General features: G+C 64.7%; 2 protein-coding genes across 2 annotated transcripts in view; one reads left to right on the top strand and one right to left on the bottom strand.

Moving 5' to 3' along the window:
• CHLRE_17g729700v5 (uncharacterized protein) overlaps positions 1-6,118 on the top strand; it is a 13,666-nt gene extending 7,548 nt beyond the window's left edge. Inside the window, exons 17-28 of the mRNA XM_043072405.1 lie at positions 38-150; positions 444-585; positions 941-1,184; positions 1,559-1,813; positions 2,045-2,226; positions 2,544-2,762; positions 3,128-3,271; positions 3,493-3,545; positions 3,855-3,937; positions 4,137-4,207; positions 4,449-5,057; positions 5,546-6,118. Coding sequence (XP_042914864.1) covers positions 38-150; positions 444-585; positions 941-1,184; positions 1,559-1,813; positions 2,045-2,226; positions 2,544-2,762; positions 3,128-3,271; positions 3,493-3,545; positions 3,855-3,937; positions 4,137-4,207; positions 4,449-5,057; positions 5,546-5,791 — 2,361 coding nt within the window. The 3' untranslated portion in view covers positions 5,792-6,118. The remainder of the gene's footprint in view (positions 1-37; positions 151-443; positions 586-940; positions 1,185-1,558; positions 1,814-2,044; positions 2,227-2,543; positions 2,763-3,127; positions 3,272-3,492; positions 3,546-3,854; positions 3,938-4,136; positions 4,208-4,448; positions 5,058-5,545) is intronic.
• Positions 6,119-6,180: 62 nt separating this feature from the next.
• CHLRE_17g729650v5 (uncharacterized protein) lies at positions 6,181-10,982 on the bottom strand. Its single transcript, XM_043072404.1, has 11 exons — positions 10,744-10,982; positions 10,236-10,519; positions 9,938-9,988; positions 9,588-9,668; positions 9,410-9,463; positions 9,105-9,221; positions 8,653-8,763; positions 8,176-8,265; positions 7,827-7,967; positions 7,508-7,607; positions 6,181-7,326 (listed from the first exon to the last, which is right to left on the bottom strand). Exons 2-11 carry the CDS (start codon positions 10,329-10,331, stop codon positions 6,392-6,394), a joined length of 1,776 nt encoding a protein of 591 aa, XP_042914863.1. The 5' UTR covers positions 10,332-10,519; positions 10,744-10,982; the 3' UTR covers positions 6,181-6,391.
• Between the last annotated feature and the right edge of the window lie 56 nt (positions 10,983-11,038).

Raw genomic sequence — 11,038 nt, 5'->3', positions numbered from 1 at the left:
CACACGCGCATCCGCCCTCACACACGCACCCCTGCAGGTGGAGCACCTGGACCTGCGTGAGGCTCAGCGGCGGGCTCGTGAGGCGGGCGACCCGCGCCCCGTGGCCGACATCATGCACCGACACAGCCAGCACGACTACGGCTGGTGCAGGTGGGGGCTGCATTCATGATCAGTAATAAATTCAAGATGTGGCCATGCACAGCGATACAGGGGGTTGGGGGAAGGCTGGGAGAAGGTGGGAGTGGGAGGAGGGGCCCTGGCTCTAGCCGCCCAGCCGCTACCAACCCACCATACACACGCCACGCCCCCAATCTGCACGCACGCCCTTTGACAAGGCGCTCCTGCTCCCAACCACCACCGCCCTGCAAACACAACACACACACACGCACACACACATACACACACACACACGCATACACACACACACATGCACGCCCACGCAGGTGCGTCGCGCTGGCTGCCGGCTTCGCCTACGGCCGCCCCGCCGGCGACGCCGACACCGCCGACTTCTACCTGGGCCTGTACAACCAGCTGCCGCTGGGGCTGCCGCTCAAGGGCGTCATCCTGCACTTCGCGGACGACGTGGTGCGTGCCTGGCTCCTGGCTCCCGCCCAGTCCCAGCCCGAGTGTCGCAGTAATAGTCCCGTTGTGTTAGTGATAGTTCATCTCGGTGTTGATAACGATAAGAGCAAGTACACGCCGGTCCTGCCTGCATGCATCTATCGAGTGTGGTGCGTGCTGGACATGCGCGTTCGCCGTGTGCTCGCATCTGTGCCGCGCCTTCATCACACCTTCTCACTGCTCACCGGCACAACAAATACATAAGCCTGGTTCAGTCTGCCAAGCGACGAGCCCAAACCCCTAGTGGCCTCATACTTCGCTCTGACGAAGCGATCCTTTACATGCCCCCGCACCCTCACCCACCCACCCCACCTCGCAGGGCGACACCTGGGTGCAGGCGCTGCCCGGCCCCATCCCCGCCGACGAGCCGCCCGCCATGCCGCTGCCCGGACACGTGGGGGCGGCCCTGGACTCTGCCACCCACTCCTTCCACCACCTGCACCTCAACACCCACCTCAAGCCCCACAACGCGCGCCAGCCGCAGCAGCAGCAGCAGCAGGGGGCGGCTGGTCCGGGCGGCGTGACGGGGCCGGCGGAGGGCGACGGCACGGAGCGGCTGCCAGGTGTGTGTGTGTGTGTGTGTGTGTGTGTGTGTGTGTGTGTGTGTGTGTGTGTGTGTGTGTGTGTGTGTGTGTGTGTGTGTGTGTGTGTGTGTGGCGTGTGATCTCATGCAGGCATAGAGGAACAGAAGCTGCAGGAAAAAGATATGTGGCCATGCGCATTGGCCTGCCAACAAGAGCGCAATCCTCTGTACCTCGCGTACCGTAAGCTCACACCCGCCCCGCGCTCAATGTCTGCTCCGCGCCCGCTTCCACTTCCGCCCCTGCTCCCGCGATTCCCCCACCCCCTACACTTCTCTGTACCAATCCTTGCAACCCCCAACCCCAACCCAATTCGTTAACTCTGCAACCCACCTCCTCCTCCCTCCTCCCCACAGGCCAGCTGCACTTCACCGACGGCCCGCCCTCCTCCACCACCTCCTCCTCCACCACCTCCTCCTCCTCCACCGCCTCTGCCACGCTTCCGCCGCACCGCTGGGCGCACTACTCGGTGCGGCTGGCCCCGCGCTGCCTGGGCCGGCTGCGGGCGGAGCGGGCCATCCTGTTGCTGAGCGACCACGCCACCATCGTGTTCAAACTCGCCAGCTTCCCGCCCGCCACCGCGGCGGCGGCGCAGCCGGGCGTGCTCACGGGTGCGTGTGCGGGCGGTGTGGGGTTGGGCGTGTGTTTTCAAAAGGACCATTGACGGCACCGGAGTTACTTGCCGATACCGATTAGGTTGGGTGTGTGTGCATGTGAGCATGGGCGGGCTGCTGTTTGCGGGGGTGGGGGCGGCGGCTCTGTGTTCTGGTGTGGGCTACCGACACGGCTGTGCATATCAGGGGATGGGGACAAACTCCCCCGGCGCGCCCGCACCCTTGCAGGTCCTCTGCTGGCGCCGCCCACGGCTGTGGGGCGGCAGGCGCGCACGCCCTCGCTGTCTGCCGCCGCCGCCGTGGCGTGCGGGCTGCCCTCCGTGGACCACGCGGCGGCGCCCTTCCGGAGCATCCGCGCGCCCGGGCCCGTGGCGGGCCCCGCCGTGGCGCCCGGGCAGTTGGTGTTCAACGTGAGTGTGTTGTTGTAGGGGCATAGGCGTGTGTTGCTGCTGTAGTAGTGAATGGAAAGGGAATGGAACTCCCGGTGTTCAAACACACACAACAGTGAGAGCGGTACCTTTTGTGGACCTGCGCCTGCACCTGGCCTATCCACCGCGTTCGGTTCGGTTGTCACACTGTGGGGCCTTAGAACCCTCAGCGCCACCCCACTCCACGACGTCCCATACCCACACGCCCCCATCCAACTCATACCAACCACCAACCGACCAACCACCAACCTAACCAACCACCAACCAACCACTTTCCTCCCCTCCCTCCTCCCACACAGGTTGCGCACCTAGGCCCGCTGCCCTCGCTCAGCTACGGCCTGCCCACTGGTCTGGCGCTGCTGGGCGAGCACGCGCCGCTGCTGGCGGTGCTGGCGGTGCCTGCGGGCGGGCGGCCGCTGGTGGGCGCCGCTATGGAGTTTGTGATTGGGCGCACGGGCGGCGGGCTGCAGCCCAGCGACATCGTGCTGGTGGTGGATGACGCAGAGGGGCCCACCAAGGTGCGTGCGGGGAGGGAGGGAGGGAGGGAGGGAGGGAGGGAGGGAGGGATAGCCATCCATGGGATGGTGGAGGGAGGGAGGGAGGGAGGGAGGGAGGGAGGGTGTCCTGGCTGGCCGGGTAGTGGGCAGCCTGCACGTGTGTGTGCATGTGCGTATGTAAACTTCATACTCCATACTCCGTCTTGCACCTGGACAGCTACCCCACCTCCACCTCCAGCTTGCGCCCGCGGTACTCGACGTCCTGCCCCCGCCTCCCCCTCCCCGTCTCCCCTCCCCGTCTCCCCTCTCCCCCTCCCCCCACGTGCTGAATTTCTGCTTCTTTGCCCGCACGCTCACACCCCCACACCCCACCTCCACCCCCACAGGGTCTGATGGCGCTCAACAACGAGCGCTACCGTATCCCGCTGCCGCCCGTGCAGCCGGGCCGCCGCCACACTGTGCGGCTGTGGGCGAGGTCGGCAGCGGCGGGCACCGCGGCGGTGGCGGCAATGCTGCTTTGCCCGGCACAGGTGCGGCCGGCGCAATTCTGTTTGTGGTAGTAATACCAGCCCAGACTAAACCGAACCCAATGCTGGGGGAGGGGTGGTGTGTGGCGTACATGTGCGGGTGGTGGTGCGAGTAACAGCAGCGGTAGACTGATTTCCCGAGTTTCCTGCTGTTTGGCTCGCATTCTTTAATTGTTGGATCTTGCAAATGCGACCGCGGGTTTACCGTGTTGTGTTTCGCGCAGGTTACGGCCAGTGCCACGTTGACGTTTGAGGAGCCGTTCGAGTTCAAGTGCAGGTGGGGTGGGCGCGGATGGCGGTGTGATGAATGGCCTGCACCCTCCTGTCGCGCCCATCCACCCCGCATGTTGTGGTGTAGCTCTTGAGGGCCACAACGACCCACACGTGGACCCCTTGCGCAATGTCGGCCCATCCTCCTTTGTGCTTTCTTAACATACAAAACAAGCAAGCACATACACACACGCACACAAAGACACGCATACACGTCACACCACACCGCATGCCGGCACACAACCCTACGTGGTTCCTTCCCTTGCGTCCCCCAACACGCAAACACACAAACACGCACGCACGCACACGCACACAGGCTGAGCTCCGAGGTGGGCGTGCACACGTTGTCGCTGCCGCGTGTGAACGCACGCGAGCTGGGAGCCACGCAGCTGACCATTGGTGCGTGCGTGGGTGCGCAGGGGGAGCTGCAAGGGGTTCAATAAGGGTTGTGTTGCTCACCTGAATGCGAATTGGCCATAGTACGAACTGGTGCCGCAAGCGCTAAGGACCTGGTCGTTGTTATTGGTTGACGTTTGCCAAGTGTGTAGTACGATCGAACAATCTGCACATGTGGTCATGTGTACACGCGCCCCCACAGGCCAGCCAGTGATGGTAACGGCGCTGGTGCGGGCGCTGCAGCCAGCCTTGCTGGAGCTGGCGGGGGCACAGGTGGGTGAGTGGGGGGGGGAGGAGGGCGGCTGAGCGCGAGCCCGCCTTGCTCCCATTGACATTGCTCGCGGGGGGGAGGGGGGCTGGTGCTGAAGCTAGCTGTGCCAAGCTAGCACCAGCACAGTACACAGCACTGAGCGCGCACACGCCTTCATGCAGTCGATGATAGGACATAGATGAAATTATGTAAATCGACAAACCTCATGCCACAACTTTATAATCACCAAATAAAAATATGCAGGTGGCTCTGGAGCCGGGTGCCGCCATCAAGCTGGTCGCCGACCCCGCACAGCAGTTGTCCGTGCTCAATGGCGGCGTAGGCGGCTTCGACCCCCGGGGCACGTCAGCAGCAGCAGCTGGAGGGGCCGGCGGCGGCGGCGGCGGCGGTATTCCCGGCAGCGCGCCGGGGACCGCGCCGCCCTCGCCGCTGCGGCTGCAGAACGGGGCAGGAGGGGCCACGGGTGCCGCCGGCAACGCAGATGCTGCTGTAGGAGGCGGCGGCGGCTCGGGGCCGGTGGTGGTGGCGCCCAGCCGGCTGTGTCGCGGCGACGTGTTCACGCTACTGCTGCCCATCTGCCCCACCGAAATGCTGGAGCACGCTCGCAGCATGGGACGACTGAACCTGCGCTGGCGCCGCGCCGCCGGACACGGCCTGCGAGCCGCCATGCCCGCGTTGGGAGATGGGGACCCGGATGAGGCGGACCCGCTGGCGGAGCCCTGCCCTGACCCCTGGGTCACGACCACGTTGGAGCTGCCGCGGGTCACGGTGGCAGACAGTCTGCTCACGGCGCGCACAGTGCTGAGTCAGACGGCGGTGACGGCGGGCATACCCTTCACCTACTCGCTACAGGTGCGGCGGGGGCGGGGGCAGGGGCGGGGGCGGGGGCGGGGGTGGGGGCGGGGACAGGGGCGGGGGCGGGTGCGGGGGCTTCGGTGCGGTAATGATGGTGGTGGTGGGGTCAGAGGGTGTGGTGTGTGTGGAGGCGGTCTGGTGTGTGTGGAGGCGGTCTGGTGCCGACTTGCCACATGGCACGAAGCGCGTCCGCCAGCTGCTTGCCTCGCAAATCCACCTCGCCCACTCTTAACACCAGCCTACCCAAGTCCACCGCAGCCCCTGCTGCACCTGGTGCTCTACTTCTCCCCCCTGCGCATGCTGTCTACTTTACTACACTTGTCTGTACCGCCTTTGCAACGAATGCAACGCCCGCCTCCCTGCACACACACACACACACACACACACACACACACACACACACACACACACACACACACACACACGCGTTCCCCCTTGACTTCGCACCTCCCACCCACCCACTCACACACCCACCCCTCCCACAGCTCCAAAATTTCGGCTCCACCCCCCTGGAGCTGATGGTCAGCCTCACCGACTCGCCGTCCTTCGCCTGCGCCGGCGAGCGCAGCCCCAGTCTCACCGTGCCGCCGCGCGAGCGCGCCTCCGTGTCTTGGCAGCTCACCGCGCCCGCGGCCGGGCACCTGGCGTTGCCGGCGGTGCGGCTGCTGGCGCCGCGGCACAACTGCGCGCTCACCACACAGAGCCCGCACGTTTACGTGGCGCCGTTCTAGGGGGCCGGCGTGGAGTGTGGGGTGTGGGGCGTTGGGCGTGGAGGGCCCTTTCGGTGCCGTTCTGGTGCTTGGCGCATTCGTAATGAAGTGATTCAGGGGTGTGGCAGGGCGGGGCGGGGCTGGGTGCTGGGTGGCAGACGGATCGGAGTGCCGGCTGCCGGCGCGCTGGAGTGCGCGGCTGACGCAGGAAAGGCGATCGCGGTGTGTACGTGTACGTGTGACGGTCGCAGAGCTCTACCCTGTGAGGCACGGGCTCAGAGAACCGGCACACTTGGCACGCAAGGGCGCACGGCATGGCGCATCAGGCAGATGTAATATGATTCAATGAATTTTGAGAAGCTGTCGTGTATCTGGACAATCTGGTACAGGCCGTGTGGACTCAGCGGCCGGACGCGATGCAGTTACAGGTGATGGGGGCATCGGGTGCTGCCTGAGGGTCAGTGGGCCTCGCGCGACCAGCTGGCGCTCAATGCAAGCTGGTTGCCGACCGCGCACTGGCATTAATAGACATCAGTTCGCCAAACACAGCAACAGATTAGACGACCAGGTGTGCAGCACTTCCTGCACGCACCACACAGCCGAAAGCCACAGCTCCTACCGTCAATGCGCCTCGACCCGCACCTCCTCTTTCGCCCCCTCCGCCGCCTCCACCACCACCACCGCCGCCGCGTCTGTCCCATCCTCCCCCGGCACACCAACCGCCGCCTCCGCACCATTCCGTACGGCACCGTTACCAACCGCTTGGCGGTTGAGCACCACGGGCTCGTACAGCTGATCGTACGCGTTCCATACGAACTTAACGACCTTGCCGGGTTCCGCCGCCGCCACCGTACGCACGACCTCGTGTTGCCGCAACGTGTGTACGACAAAATCGCCCACCCGCTTCGGCCGCGCTGGCGGCAGCGCCGCCGCCGCCGCCGCCACCGCCGCCGCCGCAGCCTCGTCCCCGTCTGATGAGCTGACAGAAGCCGAAACACCAGCGGCGGACCCGGCATCCACATTGCCGTCGCCAGCAGCGGCAGTCGAGGCCCCAGCGGCGGCAGCCAACGCGGAGGCCTCTGCCGCCGCTGTCAGCGCCGCCATCACCTCCTCGGCCTCCTCCTCGTCTTCTACTGGTGTCACCTGCACCCACACGTCCCGCGCGCTCACCACCTCGCCGCCCTCCATGTGCACGAACATGAAGTGGTGCGCAGTCGCTTCTTGGTGCTGATGCTCAGAGCCGCCATCCGAGATGTGCCCGGCGGCGGCGGCGGCGGCGGCCGCCGCCGCCGCCTTGGCCGCCTTCGCCGCCATGCGCGCCCGCCGTCCGCTGCCGTATGCCTTGGGTGACGTGGGCGGAGAGGACCCAGCGCTGCCGCCGCCGGTGGTGCCGTGGGGCCGCTTGTGGTGGTGGTGGTCGGGGTGGAGGTTGGAGTCGTGGTCGTGGGGCCCGGTGGGCAGCGGCGGCGCGGGGGTCACGCGGGGCACGGTGGCCGAGTTGAGAAACACGGTGCCCGTGTCGGGATCGATGTGCGCCATGCGCCGGAACCGGTGGCCTGCGGGCACAATGTACGATTGTGCTTGTCAGTTGGGAGTTGTATATGCATTAGACACTTTGTTAGGGGCGACGTTTATCTTGTCGTACGGTATCTTAGTTGCCGTAATTTGGGGCCAGCTTGAGGCCAAGGGCAGGCAAGCGGACGAACGCGAACCTACACAGCAACACGGCACACTCACCAAGTCCGAGGCTTCCGCGGGAGCTCAGGTGGTGGTGCATGTGGCCAAACGTGACCAGCGACACACGCCGCCCGCAGGCAGCCAGGTTGGCAAGGGCCGTCTGCAGCGGCGGGAGAGTTGGGTGCAAGGGTGGGAGAGTTGGGTGCAAGGGTAGGAGAGTTGGGGGCACACATATACACATTTGAGTCATCACAGGGCTTGGCATGTGTGTGCGGGGTGACGCCGAGACAGAGTGCCTGCCACCCTGGACACACGAGTGAACACACTCCCTCCCTCCTTCCCGCCTGCTTTCTCCACGCGCACCCCGCCCAGCACCTACCTGCAGGTCCGGGTCGCCGTGGTCACCCGCCTTGCTCTCCCAGTCCACACCGCAGATGTCCCAGGCCCGAGACCCCAGCCCCGCTGGGCCGTTGTGCCCCATCACGATGAGCGCGTGCTCCTCAGCCGCCGAGCTAGCCACCTGGGGTTGGTGCGTCCGTACAAAAGCCAGTGAGTTAAGCCCTGAAGTGTTCAGGCGACTCCTGCCGCGACTGCATACGCAAAGGCACCCCGCTCCCCCTTTCCCAGGCTCTCCTGCTGCACATGCTTCCCGCCACATTCAACCAGACCCGCTACAGAGGATCAGCACGCCTGGACCCCGGCCCCCCATCCTCCCCAACCCTCCCCACCTGTGTGATCCTGAACGCCGACTCCTCCATGGACTGCACGCCGTACAGCGACACCATAAAGGGCCGGATGCTGCTGAAGTTCTTGCCGCCCTGGTGTAAGGGGTGGAAGGAGGAGCGGGGAGTGGGGAGGGGAGTGGGAGTGGGTTGGGGAGGGGCTGACTTTGAACCAATCCCGTAAGGATACAGTCGCGCTGCAAGGAGAAAGTGCAGCCGCATATGCGAGCTTTTGGGGAGGGCGGGTGGTTCCACGCATGGACCATGTGCGGTAGTTGGGCGACGAAGGGGGAGGGGCAGCATGGCAAGGGAACCGTGGCTTGATGCATTTTCGGACAGCTTCACAGTAGGGCGCGGCAGCAGAGCGGCGCCAATACCGTCAGCACCACACCCTCTAACAACACCGGTAGAGGCCGCACCACACCTTCTAACATCATCGGCAGAGTTCGCACCACACCCTCCCGACATTCGAGGCCGCCGCACCTTGGAGAAGGGCCGCGCGCCCACCACCGTGTACCCCCGCCCCTCCAGCGGCATGGCGCCGTACCCCACGTGCTCCGACCCCAGTGCCGCCAACTGCTTGCGCACGCCGTCCTGCGTCCAGTGTTGTGGGTGTTTGCGCGTTGTTGAATGTTGGTGGTGCGGCAGAGCCCTACATGCCAGGGGTGATGGCCCGTTGTGCGGTGTGCGGTTTGCGGTTTGCGGTGTGCGCTGCGCCAGTGACAAGTAAGGAGAGACGCGCTCAAGCCGAAGACCCCTGCAGCTACTGACACGCACTCACGCACACTCGCATGCGCCCTCTCCCCATGTGCCTGTCTACATCGCGTACCGTACACGCACACGCACACACACACACACACACACACACACACACACACACACACACGCACGCACACGCACACACACCAGCAACATCACAGGCGTGTCCCCCGCACCTGCTCGTGGGTCAGCCCCTCGCCGCGCTGCATGGCCTGCAACAGGTCCGCCGCGCTCAGCTGCTGCTGCACCGCCGGCCGCCGCGCGCCCGCAGCCGCGCCGCCCTTCATGGTGAACTGCACGGGGCCGAGCAGCGCGGTGCCACACGAATTTCAATAATCGGGGTCGGGAACTTCAAAAGTGGCGCTGAGAAAAGGTACCAGTAGCATTTGTGGAAGCGGAGTGGCAAGCAGGGGAGGGTCAAGGACGAGGGCGAGGTAAGAAGCACAGCGCCCCCTTACCAGCGCCCAGCACCCGAGCTCACCCACGCATCGTGGTTGCCTAGGATAACCGCCTTGCGCAGTGGGAGCTCCGAGATCTGCAGAGCCGGGGAAGAAGGGCCCACACCTCAGCAATCAACTTTGCGCTGCTTGCCTGGCTAAGCGATTTTCACCCTGTGTTCTTATCCACCCCTCGCCTCCACCCGCGGCCACCCCACCCACCTGCCGCACGAGCTCCACGTTCTCATTCCCGAAGTCGCCCACTAGCAGTGTGATGTCGGGGGCCAGATACCGCAGGGCCGCCTGCACGTGTGATGTTCGTGTGTATGTGTGTGTCACGTGTCATGCGCGTGTACCGTACATGCTTGCAGGGCGCGGCCGATGAGGTGTGCATACAGGATGGCCGCACTGATTCACCACTGAGGAGGCTTCAGCGGTTGACCTCCAGACTTAGTGCCTATCCTGCCCGTCACATATAGCTGCCGCCGAGCCTTCCTGCCTTTTGCCCTCAGCTCGCCAGCCCGACCCGCTACACCGCACCGCAGGGCAGCCCACCCACCCACGTGACCCACCTCCTCGCGATCCGGCTTCCAAGCGCCGTGCACGTCACCCACGATCGCAACCTGCACATTAGAAGAGTAGAGTATACAGGAACGATGCAACGCATGCAATACTCTACTTTGTAGCCTGCAATCATACCATCATGCACACAAATGCACTAGTGGCACACCTACACACATGCAGGGCCGCCGCAGCTCGTCTGGGTGGGACCCCGAACAGCTCCTCCAACTCCAAGCCCCGCTACACGTATTTTCTTGCGCTACAAAGCATCGATTGACTACCACAAGCACACAGGTGATTAAGACGCACCCGCAGGCTGCCAGGCAATTGCGCGAACCCCGCCGAGGCAGCGGGTGCGGTCGCGCCTGCTGAGGCAGCTGCCCGCAGGCCGCCTGCCCCGGACATGGCCGCAGCGCGCGAGACCCGTGCTGCCAACGTTGGTGCTACTGCTCCACGCACGGGCGGAGATGCGGATGCAGAGGCACGCAGCTGCCAACCACCGTGCCGGCTGCTGTTTGTTTGGGATGTGGAGGCCCGCGTCCGCAGACCGCGTGCACACCGGTTCGACGAGACGAAGGCCCCGGCTTGAAGGCCTGTCAGCGCGGCCCCCGGATGAAGAATGAGGAGCAGTGAACAAGGTATAAGGGATAAAACAGGTCGTAGCTCGCAAGGACTGCAAAACGGAGGACGGGGAAGCCGGGAGCCTAGAAGACAAGTGGCAGGGGCGGTGCACGCGCAGCGTCGCAGGCTCGCAGTGCTGGCCAGTCACACGCAACGAGGCCCAGCCGGCCGCCAAGTCTCTGAGACCGCGGTGCACCTGAATTGATGCTTGTTGTAGCCTCCGCTATGCGATGCGAGTAAGCTGGCGAAGAACGCCCGAGAACTGAGAATCCTGTTGCCAAGTACATGCTCGCGCGTGGCTGGCAGTGCCTATTAATATATGCGCCCTAGCAAATTGGGCCGTACATGTTTATAATTTTGCAATCAGTCAATGCGTTACTGTCTAGGGCCCAAAGGCTTGCGCACGCAGCGAGCTCCTGTTGACCCACAGTAACATCGAGATTCAAAAGAGTGTATCATGTAGCTGGTCTGCAACTGTCGGGGCCCAAACG

Source organism: Chlamydomonas reinhardtii, chromosome 17 (assembly GCF_000002595.2).
Source record: "Chlamydomonas reinhardtii strain CC-503 cw92 mt+ chromosome 17, whole genome shotgun sequence".
Lineage (NCBI taxonomy): Eukaryota > Viridiplantae > Chlorophyta > Chlorophyceae > Chlamydomonadales > Chlamydomonadaceae > Chlamydomonas > Chlamydomonas reinhardtii.
This window is presented reverse-complemented; position numbering and strand designations above follow the sequence as displayed.

What these genes read in the sequence shown, in the direction of transcription:
- CHLRE_17g729650v5 (XM_043072404.1), bottom strand. Translation starts at nt 10,331, where the DNA reads ATGTCCGGGGCAGGCGGCCTGCGGGCAGCTGCCTCAGCAGGCGCGACC. An exon ending in GGAAGCCGGATCGCGAGGAG is followed by an intron (nt 9,669 to 9,937) that starts GTGGGTCACGTG and finishes TCACACGTGCAG; the next exon opens with GCGGCCCTGCGGTATCTGGC. An exon ending in CCGCGGAAGCCTCGGACTTG is followed by an intron (nt 7,327 to 7,507) that starts GTGAGTGTGCCG and finishes TTGTGCCCGCAG; the next exon opens with GCCACCGGTTCCGGCGCATG.